General features: G+C 39.2%; 1 protein-coding gene across 15 annotated transcripts in view; it reads right to left on the minus strand.

Moving 5' to 3' along the window:
- Positions 1-18763, minus strand: part of PCNT (pericentrin) — a 105818-nt gene that overhangs the window by 39792 nt on the left and 47263 nt on the right. For 5 of the 15 annotated variants that reach the window (XM_074596296.1, XM_074596301.1, XM_074596292.1 and 2 more), the window contains 8 exons: positions 18475-18689; positions 17805-18031; positions 16165-16327; positions 14929-15072; positions 6080-6309; positions 5509-5628; positions 4982-5002; positions 1670-1897 (listed from right to left, as the gene is read on the minus strand). In XM_074596296.1, coding sequence (XP_074452397.1) covers positions 1670-1897; positions 4982-5002; positions 5509-5628; positions 6080-6309; positions 14929-15072; positions 16165-16327; positions 17805-18031; positions 18475-18689 — 1348 coding nt within the window. The remainder of the gene's footprint in view (positions 1-1669; positions 1898-4981; positions 5003-5508; positions 5629-6079; positions 6310-14928; positions 15073-16164; positions 16328-17804; positions 18032-18474; positions 18690-18763) is intronic. The other 10 variants (XM_074596304.1, XM_074596290.1, XM_074596305.1 and 7 more) reach the window with 8 other exon arrangements.

The raw sequence follows: 18763 nt of genomic DNA on the forward strand, positions 1-18763 counted from the left end.
TTTGGGGGACAGTAATAATCTGTAATTGCCATTTGCATCAACTTTATTTTTACAGAAAAATTTCATGACATGCAATTATTCTTAGAACTCCGCTGGCACTTATGTACTGCATGAAATTGCTTCAAGACAAGCTATTACAATGCCTACAGTTGGCAAATTGAATACTATAAACTTGCCTAAAGCTGATGAATTAGTTTCTTGGAAAAAAGAAAAAAAAAGTCTGAATTTAGCTTATTCAGGATTTTTAAGAAAGACCAATTTACTGGGACATTCAGACAGCTAAAAGAATATTTTGAACTCACATCGATAAAGAAAGCGTGTTTAACAGAAAGCTAAGATTTCAGAGAAAACAGGAACTTGCTAACAACAGTATCACCGTCTCTATCCACTCCAAGACAAGCCAGAGAAAGCTAATGGGCACAGCTTTTGTATGTTTGGATGAACTCACAGAATAGCTTAAGATGGGAAGGGTTTCTAGAGCTTTCTGGTCCAATCTCTGACTCAGAGCAGACTAACTTGTCACCATTACCACACTAAGCACCTTTTTCAACATTTGGCTGCCCCCAGTATGACCATTTCCCCCTACCATTTAATTGGAATTTCCCTTGTTGCAGTTTATGCTCATATCTTCTCATCCTTTCACTGTGCACCTCCAAGTCTGACTCTGTCTTCTCTATAACCTCATATTATGTGGTTGTAAGGCAACAATAAGGTCTCCACAAAGCTAAACAAACCCTGTTTTCTCAGCATCCCCTCAAAAATTATTTGCTCCAGCCCCCTGATCATCTTGACAGTCCTTTGCTAGACTTGTTTCAGTACACCAACATCTTTCTTGTACATGGGAGTCTAAAACCAAGCAGTTCTCCAGATGCAATCTCCAGAAGCAAATGCCAAATAGATAGGAATAATAGTATCTAATAAACTAAGACTGGTTAGTCTATATCACGTTAGCTGAAGCTAAACCAAAACAATATTTTGGTCATTGTTTTTAAAATGAAAAATAATGGAAGCAAATATTTACAGAATTAGCAATTAAACTAAAAAATTTAGCTTAGACCATGCCATTATCAAATCTGCAAACTTGACAGACACACCAACAATATTTAACCAAGGAAAACTGCTGGGAGGAAACTAAAACATATAGTTGAAGAAGGTAGAAAAGGTTACTCAGATGTCTGGTAAAAGACAAATACTTTTGCTAAATGGAATGTAATTCTTAACTCCAAGCTGTGATTCAATCTGCAGTAGTAACAAAACACTAAAAATTTCTGAGTATGGCAAACAGATCTGGCTCCAAGGGCACATAGCCAGAAGAGCTACCAATTAAGATAACATGATTTTAAACACAGTTATTTATTGAAGACCCACGATGGTTAATATTCAGTAACACTATCTTCTCAGGAACTTCCAGAGGAGCAAAAGAGCAGCTCCAATTCATGCAAACGTGACAACTGTCAAAAAGCAATCTCTATAGTAAGTAGGCTTATAGTTCATAAAACCAGAGTTTGTTTAAAACTGGCTGTGATAGCTGCCATTAGTACAACAGTTTAACTCAGCACTAGGTGCCAGGGATAGTCTCAAACAACACTGTTAACACAGTCATTGATACCTCCCTGAAGACACTGTGTGCATGATGCCACTCCCATTTAATTAAGTATTTAAAAATTACTTGTTTCAATTCGGTTTCCACTTTCTTCATTTTTTGCAGTTGTTGTTCCAAGTAGTGTACAGTCTTTGAGACTTCAGTACTGCTGTGCTCCAGTTCTCGTATCTGTGCCACCAGTTTTTCTATCTCTTTATCACGAGTTGCAATTTCTTGATGTTTTTGCTCCTTTTCTAATAACAGCTTATTGTAATCATCCATCTTCCCTTTTATTTCCGCTTGCAAGGATTCTACCTATACAGAAATCACATTATACAGATATTCAGGCAATACAGGAAGCAAGAGTAATTTCATGGCAAAGCAGGTGGAGTTATACTATGGACTAAACTAAAATCCTAGATGAAAATAAAACCGGGGTGGACAGAAAGGATGAAAAAGTAACTTTCTGAAATCTTGTTTTCCAAATGCGGCAGCTCTTAAATACACGTTTGATTATTCTCTCTTAATATTTGCAGCATTCTAGCAAAGCGTGGGATGAAGGCATACTCTCAAAGCCCAGTGGTCATCAAAAGCGGCCTTGTGGTACGTGTGTGGGGTTTTTTTGTTTGCTTGCTTAAGATTAAAAAAACCCCAAGATTACGTGAATTATTACTAATAGCATTAGATGCTTTTATGTAACCTCAGAACCCTCTTCCATTACTTCAAGGAATTCCAGTTTAAAGGAAGATAACAAGAACTGAAAGATATATATGCGCAACGTAACATACTCAATGCCTGCAAATCAGAGATCACAGTAGTCAACATAGAACAGGTACTCTTTTTCCGAAAATCACTTAAATGCAAAGAGGATAACAATTTTGCATTTGAGCTCACTGAAATCCAATTGTGCACAGAGCTGCAGGAAAACAGTCACTCGTTCATCCCAGTAATTAAAGTGAAGGCAAGGCTAGGAGCTTTGGTGTGTAACAGAGACAGGAGAGAACCAGAACCATGTGTAACAGACAGACTGCATCAGAAGTGATAAAGTCATTAAGCACACTGAAAGCTAACTCAGATAGGAAAGCAACGGGAAACCTTCTAAAGGAGACATAATTTGGTCAATACCATTGAGCAAGGACTATGAGATTTCACAAAATAAATTCTTTGTTCATCATTAAGTATCTGAATTGATGCAAATTCCACTTCAATATTATAAAATAAAAATCCTTTGTATAAAGATGTAAAGCTCTATATTGAAAGTATTGTACAGATATTACTAAAGCAGAAAAACACCCTCTAGCAAAATACAGAATAGAGTTAACTTAGTCAAATTAATAATCACAGAGAGCACAGAAAAATATTTTAGAAGTCTAATACTTTCTAATGCTATAAAATTTTGGCATCAGAGTCCCAGAAACTATGACGCTTTACACATGAAAAGCATGTTTTTTAACACCATGGTGCTAGAAAGCTAGTGCTGCAATTCTGTAGCTAAGAAAACACTTTCACAGCCTTCACCCTCATGGCATACTCTCAGATGGTAGCTCCCAGTACTAGTCACAGAATCACGGAATTTCAGAGTTGGAAGGGACCTCTAGAGATCATCCAGTCCAACTCCCCCACTAAAGCTGGATTGCCTAGAGCACATTACTCAGGACTGCATCCAGGCGGGTCTTAGAAGTCTCCAGAGAAGGTGATTCCACCACCTCCCCGGGCAGCCTGCTCCAGTGCTCTGTCACCCTCACTGTAAAGAAGTTTTTTCTCATATTTGATCAGAACTTCCTATGTTCCAACTTGTGCCTGTTACCCCTCGTCCTGTTACTGGGAACCACTGAAAAGAGTCTGGCTCCATCCTCCTTAAACCCACCCTTTAGATACTTGTAAACATTAATAAGGTCTCCCCCTCAGCTTTCTCTTCTCCAGGCTAAAGAGTCCCAGCTCTCTCAGCCTTTCCTCATAAGGGGGATGCTCCAGTCCCTCAGTCATCTTTGTTCCCTACACTGGGCTCTTTCCAATAGTTCCCTGTCTTTCTTGAACTGGGGAGCCCAGAACTGGACACACTATTCCAGTCGTGGCCTCACAAGTGCAGAGTAGAGGTGGAGAATGACCTCCCTTGAGTCAGCACTCTTTGCACAAAATAATCCCACTCACATACACCTTGAGCCTACAGAACAGCAGAGAGAAAAACTATGAACTTGTTAGAATTCCTACATGCAGAAATTAGAAGTTCACTTGAATTTACTTGTTTCAGAGTGAGTTAAGCAATTACTGACATTACAGCTGCATTAAACAACTGTACAAGAACTGTCTAAATCCTGACATTTTATTTTGGCACAGATTACGTGCATACCTCACCCCACCCACAAATGTCACTTGCTTAGTTACCTTCCTTGCGTATCATTCTCCAATTAAGTTTTAATCCTTTCTAAGAGAGGTTGCAAAGTTACAGCAGGTAGTCTTAATTTTTTCAGATATTTCTCTTTACTAAGCCACAAGCACGCTAATAACTGTCATCCACCTAACATCTTGGATAGAAAGCAAGATATGGTCTTAACAGTTTGACATAGTTTGAATAACCTGATATATATCCTTTATGATTCCGTATGCCCAAGACTGCCACTGAGGTATAACTTCTGGGTACAAACAGATTTTCAGCAAGTCATGTGGCCTTCAAAACAAAAATCTTTGCCACAGTGTAAATAACACGTAGGCTACATTTTTGATGTACTCAAAAAAAATCTTAACTCTAGATAATGGCATTTATGCAAACGAGAAGCCAAGACTGATGTAGAATGATATGTAATCACTTTACTTCTTACGAAGCCTAATGAAGTCCTATCAGAGGTTTCAGAAAGCAACTGACAATCAGGTGCCCTCCAGCATGGAAAATTCACTCTATCAAAGATACAGATGTTCCTACAAGATTTGCTTCTCTAACACCGAGGCACACAATTTCATAAACTGCACAAAAGTGAATTGATGTAAATGAAACTAAGTAATATACACATTAAAATTTTGTTAAGAGCAGGGCCACAAACAAAAGCTGAAGGCTAAGGCACAGTGTATCTTCATAATTCCCTTATCTTTGTTTCATACGTCAAACCTCAACTTCTCCTGTCATGCCAAAAAGCTCTTTTACATTAAGTAACTGCCTGTAACACATCTGAGCAATAAGCATAAGAATGAAGCATTTATGTACAGGAAATTAAATTGAAAGCTGTTCCTCACTCCCTGCATGAACTCTATTACCCAAAAACATTTGTCCTTATCTCCCAACCAAGCTAAAGCAGCCTTCACATATCAAGAACAGGAAAAAAGGCCAAAGCAGATCTAATTAATAGAAGGGTTTAAAGCGAAAAAGGAAAGAAAAATTAGAAATGTTCATGCTGTTTTCCATACCTGTAGAATCAATTCATAGTTCTGTATAACGTTCATTTATGTGAAAAACAAAAAATAAAACAAAAAGTTAATCTTCAAAACCAAGCATCAAACAAATAAACATGAGGGAAAAAAAGGACTGATTTATAAACTTAAATAGGACAAGGCATGCAGACAAAGAACATCTCTTATTTCAACTGTATAGGTGGAAAAATTAAACACATTTAGAACGCAGAAGTCATCCCTCAGGTGTGCTCTTTAGAGCAGAGTGTCTGTATTGTTCTCCCCCTCAGTTAATTTAAACCAGACTCAGGCTGTGAAACTTGACTGTAATGCAAATAAAACATTTCTTTCCATCTCCATAAAAAATAAGTACACTCTCACTGCCTAGATGTAGATCAGTCAGCTGGGGAAAAATCTGCTCTCTGTGTGACAACCAAGAAAAAAAAAAAAAAAGTCTCAAGAGCCAGTCCCCCAAGATAATACAGGTTACGGTATTTAGTTGTAGTAATCAAACTCCTATGGCCATTAAGTGTGATTTTACTCACCCTGCACTCTCTGGGCTCTCCTGAAGTCTGCGATTTTGCCGAAAGTTTTAACTGTTCTTCCAGTTTCTGAATTTCCTGCTGAAAATCATCACGTTCATGTTCCCTTTCTATAGCTTGTTCCTGTAAACCCAGCCAGAGATAATGAGAATGTTTCTTAAGAAAGCATTTCATTAAAATATTCAGTACAAGAAAAATTTGGGGTTTGTTTTTGTGGTGAAGAAACTATGCTCACTTAAAAATAATTAACAACTTTTAGTAGTCCTGAAAGCATAGCTAAGATTACACGTAAAATAAAATAAAAAAAACCCAAACAACTTTTTGACTCCAATGTACATACAAACTACTATTAGCAAGTGATAAAAAAGAAAATATTATCCTGTAATACTACAGAAAGGGAACTAAAAAACTACTTTTTTTTTTTCTTTTACAAGACTACAATACCAAGGGTCTTAATTTCAAACAAAACAGAAGGCATCCCATTTCAGGAACCACCTTCCAAGTCTCAGTCACAAACTAGGAGGAGTATTTATCACCTCCAAAACCATGGAAATGTGGTACCAAGCTTGCTTACATCCATGAATTGCCGCTGTTTTTTAAGTTGTTTTTCAAGAACTTGAACTTGCTGTTTTAATTCAGCAACCTCCAGTAATTGTGTAGCTAGGTCTTGATTACTATGCAGCTGTTCTTCCAGTTCCACCTCCAAAACTTTCATTTGAGAGCGTAAGTTGGAATGGTCCTTTTCTGCCTGACATTGAAGCTCTAATTTCTCCTTTGCTAAAAGTTCTACTTCCTTGAGTAGACCTGAATAAGAACACAAAAATAACAACAAAGTTGTCGGTGCAGGTACAAAAATCAAACTGAGTTTAAGACGAGACTAAATTCAGGTACTTTGGACAGCATCAAAACCAAAGAAAGTCTCCTGAGATGGTCTGTAAGAGATACAAAAGGAAGTCTGACACTTGACTGCCTGTTGTGTCTCTGAAAGCCATCTCTGTCACAAGACTACTGTACAACGTAGTACTGGAGGACATGAACATCTGTTCTCAATCCCAAAGTGCATCCTGGTTGGAGATATTCTGGGCACATAGAAAGCTCTCACCTTCACCCCTGGAGACCTTACAATTCCAGAAAGCCGCATCTCACTTGACCAGGAGTCCGTCGAATTCCTTCCCTAGTTCCTTGCCCTCTCAACCCCAGTTCCACACTCTTCCTGGCCCAGAGGCTCTTTCAAAACCATGCCAGATATCTTCAGTCTTCCGAATTCACTCCATTTCAGATGTATTCCATCCTTAAGTTTAAGCCCCACACCCCACTGTCAGCCACTTAGTCTCTCATACCCATCCTTCCAGCTGCCTCATCCTTCACTGTTCTATCCTAAATCCTTGCCACCCTGTTCCATCCCAACTTCCCATCCTGCTTCAAATCTCTTCCCAATCAAGCCATTCAATACAGAATTCTCAATTCCTCCAAACTGTCATGCTGAGATCCTCCTAAGACCAACATCCAGTCTCAGGTCAGCCTCTCAATTACTCCTCTGCCGCATGCCACTCTGGATGCTGCTGCTGACATCTACACTGTTGAGTTAGCACCCAGTCCATCTTTTCAGTAGCCACCAGTGCCCAGCCCTGCCCTGAAGCTAGCTACTATGAGAAAGCAAAGTTAATCTTTTTCTCTGAATGTGAGTGGGGATTAAAACCCAGAGAAAAATCATGTTCACAGAAAATTAGTCCAGGTGTGAGGCCACAAAGGGAAGAAACACCTGAGAAAAAGATGGGACATATTTGCCCTATACAGACTGCAAAGGAAATACCACAAATATGAAAATGTACATAGCTCAAGATTATTTAAGTTATCTAAAGTTAATGTATACCTACAGAGTGCACCAATCAGCTGGATGCACTGAATACACTGTTTAGGAGACCCAAACTGAGACTCTACTGGGAACACATTTGGAGCAAAACTATTTTAATGTGACTATAGCTAAATTTATAGCAAACTATAAACTTATAGCTAAACTATAGCAAACTTTTCCAAGCATGATCAACTCAATCCACATGATTTCTGACCTAATATAATTTTAAGCTGCTGTTACAAACCTTCAAAAACAAAAGTAATACCACAGCCTCCTTAAAACATCTTTTCTAGTGCTTCACTATCATAGAATCATAGAATCATAGAATCATAGGGTTGGAAGGGACCTCTGGAGATCATCTAGTCCAACCCCCCTGCCAGAGCAGGGTCACCTAGAGCAGGTTACACAGGAACATGTCCAGGCGGGTTTTGAATGTCTCCAGAGTTGGAGACTCCACCACCTCTCTGGGCAGCCTGTTCCAGTGCTCTGTCACCCTCAGGGTAAAGAAGTTCCTCCTCATGTTTAGGTGGAACTTCCTATGTTCAAGTTCGTGCCCATTGCCTCTTGTCCTGTCCCCGGGCACCACTGAAAAGAGCCTGGCCCCATCCTCCTGACACCCACCCTTTAAGTATTTATAAGCGTTGATAAGGTCACCCCTCAGCCGTCTTTTTTCCAGACTGAAGAGACCCAAATCCCTCAGCCTTTCTTCATAAGAGAGGTGTTCCAGTCCCCTAATCATCTTTGTAGCCCTCTGCTGCACCCTTTCCAGCAGTTCCCTGTCCCTCTTGAACTGGGGAGCCCAGAACTGGACACAGTACTCCAGGTGCGGCCTCACCAAGGCAGAGTAGAGGGGGAGGATGACCTCCTTCGACCTGCTGGCCACGCTCTTCTTGATGCATCCCAGGATGCCATTGGCCTTCTTGGCCACAAGGGCACATTGCTGACTCATGGTCATCCTGTTGTCCACCAGGACTCCCAGGTCTCTTTCCACAGGTATTTAATTACATTTCTAGACACTTTAAAATAACTCAAGAAACATGACATTTCTGTGTTCATGCTTAAGAGGATAACCATCACAAGTTTTGAATGATGCAATAGCATTTACGTTAAACATTTTCTCCAGTGTCACCGCAGTAAGGATAATGGAACTGAGCGTGCAGGGACTCTGAAGCTGTCTCTGGAAATTAAAGAGGCTGGACAAAGAGAAACAAGTAAAATAGATTCTATTTTAGGACAAAAATATAGACTAAATGAGCTTTTGAGGTCCACAGCAACCCTGTGATTCCATGATTTAGTCACCCTGGTCTCTTACTGTAGCAACTATACTTTCTCTGCATTAATACAATATTAAAATATGCAAGATAAAACTACGAGGTTAATTGAGCAAAAGAAAACTTAGCAGATATGGAACTGTACCAAATTCTTTAATTGTTTGTCAGATTTACTCTACCCGTGGTAGCTTCTGAAACCAACTGAAAGGACACAAAATTGCTTATCTGTCACTTGAATTCTTTGAGACGCGTAGCATACATGTACATTGCTAATGTGAGAGCATGACACACACCAGCTGAAGAAAAAAAAAAAGTTTGTTTTGCAGTCACTCTAGACAATGTGTTATGAGCTTTGCCCTCCCTTACCCATGGGCACACTGGCACCAGGCTTTTCCTGCAATTTTAAGTTTGCTATTGGCTGATAAAATACAAATCACAGGATTAATAAAGGACTTTGAGGAACTGCTGGAGATAAACACACAGACTACATATCTCAAAAAGCTCTATTCCTGGGAAGTACTTTCTGCCTCTGAGTCATAATCCACGACTAACATTCCAACTATATTTCACTCCAAGCACTAATCTTGCAGACTCACAATTACCAAGAGCGGTATCTCGGATGCCTACACAACAACAACAAACGTGCAATTGCTGTGCCACGCTCTCTACTTTTTCTAGCACAGTGCTAAATAATCACATGAACTAAGCTTCAAGTTTCCTAATGAAATGTTCATTAAGTTGTGGATATAACTCAGGCTCTGGCAGAATGAATGCGCATAATGAAGAGTCTCCCCCAGAGCAATTTCTCTCACAACCCACTTGGAACTGTAATAGACTCCTGCCGTCATGAGATGCAAACAGCAAGTTATCCAAGGCTGAAACACACAGTCCAGAAAAAAGCCGCCAAGAGCCTGAATTCCATTAGGAGACTGAATCTCAGCCATAGCTGCGCAACAGAGAACATCTTTTATCAAGTGCTGTGTTTTTCAGGCAGGAGATAGGAATAAAATAGCACTCTACTGTGGAAGGACACATATGTAGACTGATCCTCTGAGAAAAGAACTGATGCTTTTTTAAAAACAATCACAGAATTTTTCCTTCTATAACCTAAGAAACATGGTTATTAATGAGTTGAGGGCTTCTTTTTATCTTCAAAAGGAACACTATTGCTTTCTGAGGAACAAAATACTTACTAGATAAAACTGAAATAAACAGTCATTGTCACCTCCTCAGACAGAAATGCAACTTAATGGAAAAAAGTAATTAGGCTAACAGATTTTACGTGGAATTGAAAATGTTTCATAGAAAGCAAGTATCAAATTTTGGCAATCTGTTTGAGTAATTTTTTAATTTTTTTTTTTTTTTTTTTTTTTAAAGCACATGTTCCCCAAGTGTTTCAAGCAACATGAATAGAGCACTAGATCACAGATTCGTTTCTTTGTAGGGACAAAACTGCTATTTTATTAATGCTATTTCAAATCATGCAATTCCACTTTGGTAATGCCCCGGCACACTCCTCCCTCCTCCTAAGATTATCATTAGCAAACGTCAAGCTCCATTCTAGGTGTGTTTTATTAGTGAGGCCATTCTACTCACATTAGTACTTCACATCAAAAAAGGGAGGAGGCATCAGCTTTGCAAGGAATAAGCCATGTCAGTCAACTCCAAATGATATTATTTATCATATTTTCCACATACTACAAACAACTCCAAACCAGAGGAAGAGTACTACGATGGCTGGGATGGGGGAAAGGTGATGATTTTGAGGGCTTAGCACTTGTAGCAAATGCAACTTTTCGAGTTCTGATGAGCTGCTGGCAAGAGCTGGACTGCAGCTACCTGGAAAACGTCAATCCTCAAACACACTCTAACGAGGTAGGTTAGATGTTCCCTCTCATTGAGTGGGCAGCAGCAAATTTCTGGACAGTGAGGTGGTTACCAAAAGTATGTTAAATAAAAATAATGTTTGAGGAATGGACAGAAGGAATAAAGACATAGTAATGGGCAAGACAGTCCAGTGCAGCTTTTTAACTCTAACTGGAATTTACCTAGATAATCCTTTATTTACGTTGGTTTACCCAGCTCACACCCTTGGGGGGGGGGGGGAAGAAAAAGTCTAGAAAAGAAGAAACAGTGAATATGCAACAGAACACATCTATGAATATATATGTGCGTGTAAATAAAATTAATCTAAAAACATAAGAGAACTACATTTACAGTAGGCCACAAATCCTAATCATGGGAGCTATAAATTTATCAGATCTAGATGTTTGCTCCTTAGGAGTTAAGTATGTACACTTTAGTTTAGGAGGAAAAACAAACAAACAAAAAAAAGATGCCTCTCAATTTGGCACCTGCAAGTTTTACTTCAGCATTACACTTCCAAAGTCAGTGTAAAATTCTACGTATCCTTCATGCCTGGTTTCAGTTTCATCTTTCCTCCCATAACTAGCCTTCCTAACTATTCTGCTCCCCCCTTCTGTTTTCTGATCTAGCTATCAACTCAATTACATTGCTGTAGTCTCCCTTAGACTCCCTTCAGTTCTTCCTGTATTTTTTTTAGCTTTCCATTTTACATAAACTCAAATACTACCCCCCCTTTAAATTAATTTAATCACTCTAATGGCCCACTGTGTATCATTAGAAGCTCACAGAAGGCGTACAACCCACTCCATCCCCTCAAAAGAAAAATGAAGCTGGCAAACACGAAGGTAATGGCACAATGCACTTTAAGCCTAACAGCAGCAAAATATTTTTACTTTTAAATATTGATCAATGAATTGAATATTGTTTGTTTCAGTTGTTTTCTAATGCATCACAAAAGTTGTAACTTTTTTTCTGCCAAGATATTCATAGTCCCAGTAATTTCTTAATTTACAAAGTACTATTCCTCTTTGTTAAAATAAAATTGAAACTACAAATTCATTCACTCAATGTTACGGCAAGAAAAAACCAGAAAAAAACCCACACTCGTCGTTACAAACCTGAACCTTCTTTTTGTGCTACATTATCAATAGGCGTTCCTACAAATCAAAACACATAAACATGTAGAAGACAAGAACAGGAGATTGTGATCCATTCCATCTTCTAAATCACTAAAGATTCATATGTAATACAGATAGTGCCTACCTTCTATTCAACAAAAACGTACCTCGTCTTTATTAAGACACAAAGCTCCTGACGACATACGTTGATCCATGTTTGTAATTGGACTACAGCTACTATAGAAATGGTTTTACATTATGACCATGCAAGTCTGTTGCAACATTCTTGGCAAGTCACTTACGCATTTTCCAAGACAATCAATATTCTCTTTTTGCAATTCTCCCCAGACAGAGATGGAATAATTATTGCCTCAAACCTCCCTTTTAGTTCCTGCCAGGAGATTCAAAGCAGGATTCAGCCCAGCAGGTTTCACAGGCACAGACTTAGAGACTCTGCAATCTGTCATATGTTTCCATGACACACAGATGTACTTGCATTCAATAATAGGATGGAATTATTTTGCATTTCCTGTGGGACATATTACTTGAGGCCATAATCACTGTTGTAAATCAAGAACAACATGCATTTAGTTTCAGTTACAGACCCTGAATCTGTTTATGTTTTGCTGTCTCTCCCCTGAGAAAGAGAGGTCTGCCCCCACCTCTTTCTCTGCTTACTGGGGCAAATGAGCCTAGACTCTGTAAGCCAGGAAAATGTGGGCAAGACCACTGTTCAATTTTCTTTTAAGGTAAGATATCATTAAGATGGCATATGAGTGGTCAGAGGTGGACACAGTGATTAATTCTAACATACATACTATCATTTTTAATAAGGCTTGTAGCAATAAGACAAGGGGTAATGGTTTTAAACTAAAAGAGGTTAGACTCTGCCTAGACACAAGGAAGACATTTTTTAATGATGTGAAACACTGGAACAGGTTGCACAAAGAGGTTGTGGATGCCTCATCCCTGGAAACATTCAAGGTTACGTTGGATGGGGCTTTGAGTAACCTGATCTAGTCGCTGGTGAAAGGGCTGGAAGGAATGTCCTATGAGGAGCAACTGAGGACTTCGGGTTTGAATAGTTTGGAGAACGGGAGGGTGAGGCGTGACATTGTTGCTCTCTATGGCTTCCTGAACAGTGGAAGTGGAGAGGGAGGTGCTGAGCTCTTCTCTGTGGGATCCAGTGATAGGACGTATGGGAATGGTTCAAAGTTGCACCAGGGGAGGTTCAGACTGGAAATTAAGAAGCATTTCTTTACCGAGAGGGTGGTCAAACACTGGAACAGGCTTCTAGAGAGACGGCTGATGCCCCAAGACTGTCAGTGTTTAAAAGGCATCTGGACAACACCCTTAATAACATGCTTTAACTTTTGGTCAGGCCTGAAGAGGTCAGGCAGTTGGACTAGATGATCGTGGGTCCCCTCCAACTGAAGATGTTCTATTCTATTCTAACTGAAGATGTCCCTGCTCGTTGTAGAAGGGCTGGACTAGATGATGACCTTTAAAGGTTCCTACCAACTCAAACCGTTCTATGACTCATTGTACAACACAAGCATTTTGATTGCACTATATTTGAAAGGTCAAGTGCAGAGCCAAAAGGAAGAACATAGAAGGATGGTGGCCCACAAGAGGAGGACAATGGTGGAATCAAGAGTCAGAAGAGAGGTGAAGAGAAGAAGATGAGGTGGGGGAGAGGCAGACAAGACTTGCAGAGGAATGATACAGTAGGGATGAAAGCCAGACAGGAGTCTACAACAGAGGTTCCTTAGGAGTGGACACATAACCGCAACATACAGACTATGTCCAGTAAAACACACCCTTCCCTATATTTGGATCCATACTCTGAAAACTAGAGTCTTTACATTACTCTACTACCAACAGTGGAGAAGTTCAGTAGAAGACTGTTTCTTGCTGTCTTTATTTCTGACCTAAACATGCACTACGTACAACTACTTGTTATGTAGTCTGCTCAGGCAGTAAAGATCTATGCAACACAGCTGAGGGTAGCGTAATGTTGGCATTAGCAGAAATGGAAAGGCAGTGATCCAAACAATAAAACTGCTACTGGAAGATGCCACACAAAAATTCACTTATAGAAGTACTAGAATAACATTAACGCTGCAAATTCAAGAAGTCAAAACTACATAATGCTATTTAAATGATTCACGGATTCATCATTGGGAACCAGCATATCCTAGTCTTGAGTTCCTACAGAGTGCAAGTCACACAACATCTCTGAATTTTCCCCTGTGAATCAAAAAAAAAAATCTTACATGTAAGCCAGAAATATTACACTGAAATTCTTCAGTGTCTTTATTAAATCACTGCTGTCACTGTTAAAATGTGTGCTTCTTCGCTTGCAGTGTGAGTTATAACAGTCCCAACTTCCACTCATTGAGCGTTATAAGACTCCATCCAGTATGTAGTATGTAAGAGTTCCCCTTTATCCTACCCCACTTCCCTACACAAGCTGCGGGTAGTCAGCTTACATCATATCGCATACTCTGTGGGGCTGCAGGAGGGATGCAGTCAGGGAAGGAATATGTAGACTGCTTATTTGCACCTACTTATTGGAGTTTGATGTGATATTTCAGTGTCTGTCTTTGGCTTTTTTTCACCCTTTATATAAAGTTTAAGATAACTTGCCTCACCTTATCCTCTCCAACAACACTACCTCATTCAGCTTTTTGAGCTCATGTACTTTCCTTTAAAAACCTACACAGACTTTGAGCTTGATCATTAAAATCTTTCCACAGTCACCCTCACTGATCACATGTGTGCGTGTTTTGACAGGACAAGGCTGGGGAGCAGGGGAAAAGCTTATGTATGAAACTAAGTCACATCACCACCACGATTTTTTCATAATTTAAATAATCTTCCAGGAGTGATTTATTTCTTCTGTGATTTCTCCTTAGTCCTGGAAGCAGCCAAAAGCCTTGAACCTCCAACTCTTCTCTTTGACTGCAGGGTCAAATAACCAGCATTTCAGTTACTAACTAGGTGCTAATTATCTGTTGCAATTAACTACCTGTAGTTAATACATGCCTCTTATTTTCTCAGACACTTTCCATTTCTAACTAAGCATAAGGCTACAGTAGTAATCTTCACTAACAGTATTATCATCTTAAAAGCAAAGAACTAGCTGCTTTATTTTCTGCATTTACAGGAAGACCCTGATAACCTCTGTACCAGAATGAACTGTTCATCAGGTCATCAACCCAAAGACTGATACGTTACAGAAACACATTGCAGTGTGCCCTGACTAGAGACAATTTTGTTTTCCACTAACAGTGTCATACCCACTCCTCACCAAGAATTGCTTGCTCTTGGGTTAGCTCCTGGAAGCGTTCACGCATGTTCTCCAGCTCCACAACAAGGCGTCGTTCAGATTCCTCTTTCAGATTCAAGGCCTCTTCCAATGCAGCTTTTTCTGCAACATAGCCTTCGATAATGCCTAAAATCCCAAGTCAGAATGCAAATAAAGCAATAGATAAACTCATCTCTTGGAAAAAAGCAGCTTGAAAACATGAGCAAACAGTTTTTTGCAATGGAAGGTGACATAAAAAGGAGGAAGTGCAAGATAACTTAAATTTACACTGTAGCTAGGCTTTTGAAGTATCTTAAGAAATAAAATGTATCAGTTAACATATTCTAACAGATTTCATGAGGCTGCCATGTCGCAAAAATGTCTCCAAACACGTAGAATGTATATGGGGATCATTAAACCTTGATGGCCTGGGATGACCTCATAAGATAAGACAGCCCGACACATCCTCTGCTGGGCACTGAGGTCCAAAGAAACAGAATCTCCAGAAAGTAAGATCAAGTGTTAGATCCAGAGCCCAAGAAATCCAGGAATGATTCACAGAAAGGACGGAAATGGGATTTTGGAAAGACCAAATAATCCCAAAGAAGCATGAGAAGAGGAATGGAAAGCAGGTGCCATGATTAGGGAGAAAAGCTCAACTTAAAGGACACATAAACCCTCAAAGAATCTCCTACATAAAGGCGAAGACCTCAAGTTGTAATCTTCACTATGCAGAATCAGACTGACAATACACAGTCTGTGACAGCGTTGAGATCAACTGCCTCAGCCTTTTTGTCACTTCTTACAGAATCTCTTTATGCCTGCACTACCATCAAATGTTGCTCTAGTTTATGCTGAACACTGGCGAGGTCGGACAGGTGGGCTGATTTACACTGGGAGTATATCTTCTTTTCAATAATCCAAGCTCCCACGTTTAGACGTTCAGGAATGCAAACAGCCGTTTTAAAAATTATGGTATTTTTCACACACAGTCAATAGTATAAGTATAGGACTAAACACTATCACACTTGCCCCAAGGAAATGCATGAAGAGAATTAAGTAGTAATTTGCAAGAGAAGACCAATGCTTCAAGTAATTTAGTAATCTGAAACACAGAAAATGGATTATAGACAGGCAAATGAACAACAAAAGACACAAAAAGCATATCACAGATATTTGGAGGAAGGAGCTATGAATAAATGACACAGAAGTCTCTTCATACTGGTTTCATTTTCTTACCTTCTGCTTTATGAAGCTGTAATGCCAGCTGATTCTTGGCCTCGCTTTCCTCGCTGAGGCACTCCATTAGCTCCTGGTGCTGACTAACCACTTGGGCAGTTTCCTGGTTTCGTCGGCTGAATTCTTCTTCAAATTGTGCATGGTTTTCATGCATTTTCTCCAGCTAAGAGTAAACAATTTTCCCATGCACCAGATCTTGGATGCACATTCAATGTTAACAATACTATAGACATTGAAACAAAAACCCTCTTAAATTTTTATAACACTTATGCATTAAGGTCCAGGTTTTGAAGTTTCATTTCAGTACCAGGTTGACTTTCCCCAAAACCCCTGGACACTTCGGTGACTCCCTGTACTCATATACTTCTATTTTTGCCAGAAGTCTCCTTTAGGTACATAAGTTTCTTTAGTCTGCATAAAAAGAGGTAGCTTCCTGATGGCTAAATGCTCAACTTGACAATTCCTGAGCCTCTTGAAATTCACTTGAATTCTTCAAGAGATTCAGGCATGTCTAATAGACAGTGAAGTCAAAATATAATCAGGTTTCCAAGGTATGGCACCAGTTCTCTGAGACTATGTATCCTGCATTCCTACGTGCAATGTCTCAAGTTCAGAGGAAAGGAATAGGGCAACCCCATTCCCATTTAGTTTATATTTAGCTTATCCTAGGATAGGATATTTCACAGATGTAAGCAAAATATGCTTGAATGCAACTGACAAAGGTGACCTAGAATCTAGATCTGCCGTGGCCTGGGCAAACACTTTAACCGCAAGTTCGCTACATCCTAGCGGAACCAGCATCAGTACCCAAAAGTACAATGTAAGCACCTCATTCTAGGAGGGATTTTTTTTAACATGGTGAATATGCATTTCACGTAGATGCTTATCTCTGGGTTGCACAAAATACCTGCTGAGAAGATGAATTTTAGATATATTGCTTCCCTTCACATTTTCTCTTAAATTAAGGGCTTTCTTACTCAACAAACTAATTACTGTAGCACTAAATTCAATCCTTGAAATGCATACAGTACTTGGGCACCTACATCAGATTTCCAGCTTCTGCTCCCAACTCTGAATGTCTACACACTGCAAAATTCAGTATGGAAATACTTACATTCTTTTGTGATATTGAGTCCAGCTCCTTTTATCATAATTAAGCAGTATATAATTACTAAGATGCTTGCTTCTTGCTATCTACATAGCTCCAAAACATTTTAATATGGGACTGAGTTTTCTTGAACCTGCTTTTCAGTGTTGAAGAAGCATTGATGTGAAGTACAATAAAAAACCCTCAAAAACCCCTTAACTGTTGGTCTCCTGAAGTTACCAAATACATCTAAAAATCCTAGTTTAAATCTACTTAACGCAACCAATTACAGCCTTCTTACAGGATTTGCTAGAAGAAAAAAATAATAATTAAAGTCTCATTTATAAGAAACGATCAAATAAGGGCACAACCTTCATTGCAAGGCACAGGAGGTGCACTTGCCTCCCTAGACTGATAACTTGTCATGTATTCAGATAAAATCTGTTTCCTTTTAGCAGTCAATCCTACAGGGTGCTAAATACACAAGCCTTAAAATATTTCACATTTTCAGTATAATTATAATTATGCATCTATACAGATTAAAAAGTTTTACTTGTTTAGTTGATTCTGTAGCCAGTTCCAGCAGTTTCTCCACTGCAGCTTGCAAACGATGACAAATTTTCAGAATCATTTCTTCATTTTCACATGCCAATTCTGGCTTTGCAAAAACACTTTCACATAAGTATTGACTCAACTCGGCCCTCTCATCAGGCACTGGAGATAGCTGGTTGTGTTCTGTGAGAGTTTCATCAAGCAGCTCATCTACTGAAAACAAGCAAGCTATTTAAAAACACAGAAAAAAAGACACAGAACTGGCCACTCAGATAACAACTGACATCAGATAGTGACATTGCTTGATCCTGAAGATGTATTACAAGGTAAGAATTTGTACACATCAATAACTTAATGTTGACAAATCAGGACAGTCTTCCATAACATTTGGAATCAAGGCCTGAAACTCTGCATTCACCAAGTTAATCTTTCCTGCCCTATTATCCATTCAGCCTTTTCCAACAACATTTTAGTATTTGCACTATTTAAAAGAATTAAATTGAAAGAACACAGATAGACACCATCTTAAGCGTGGAGAACTATGAGAGAGACACAGAAAACACTGCAACAAGAGATATCCCCTTTCTGAACCTCACACATATAAAAGGAAATGAAAAGGTGTTTTTCAAGAACATGAATTGACTACATCCAATTATGCATTTTGTACTCACCTTTTTCTAGGTGATGCTTTTCTTTGGCTTTGAAGTACTGCATGAATCCGATTTCTTCCATAATACTGTGACTTTCACCAGTATCTCCAGAAGCCAGACTATCATCAAGGCAAAGACCAATCTTGCTACAGATAAGGTCCTCAATAGCTATTACAGCCTTCACCAACTCCGTAAGCAATTTCAAGAGATGCTGATAAGATTCCTGCAGTTTTTTCCTAGAACAAAAGCGTATCAAATGCTTCAAAAATTGCATGCACTTGATTTAAAAGACATTCTGAAGCTACTGAAA

The sequence above is a fragment of the Larus michahellis genome, chromosome 7 (assembly GCF_964199755.1).
Source record: "Larus michahellis chromosome 7, bLarMic1.1, whole genome shotgun sequence".
NCBI lineage: Eukaryota > Metazoa > Chordata > Aves > Charadriiformes > Laridae > Larus > Larus michahellis.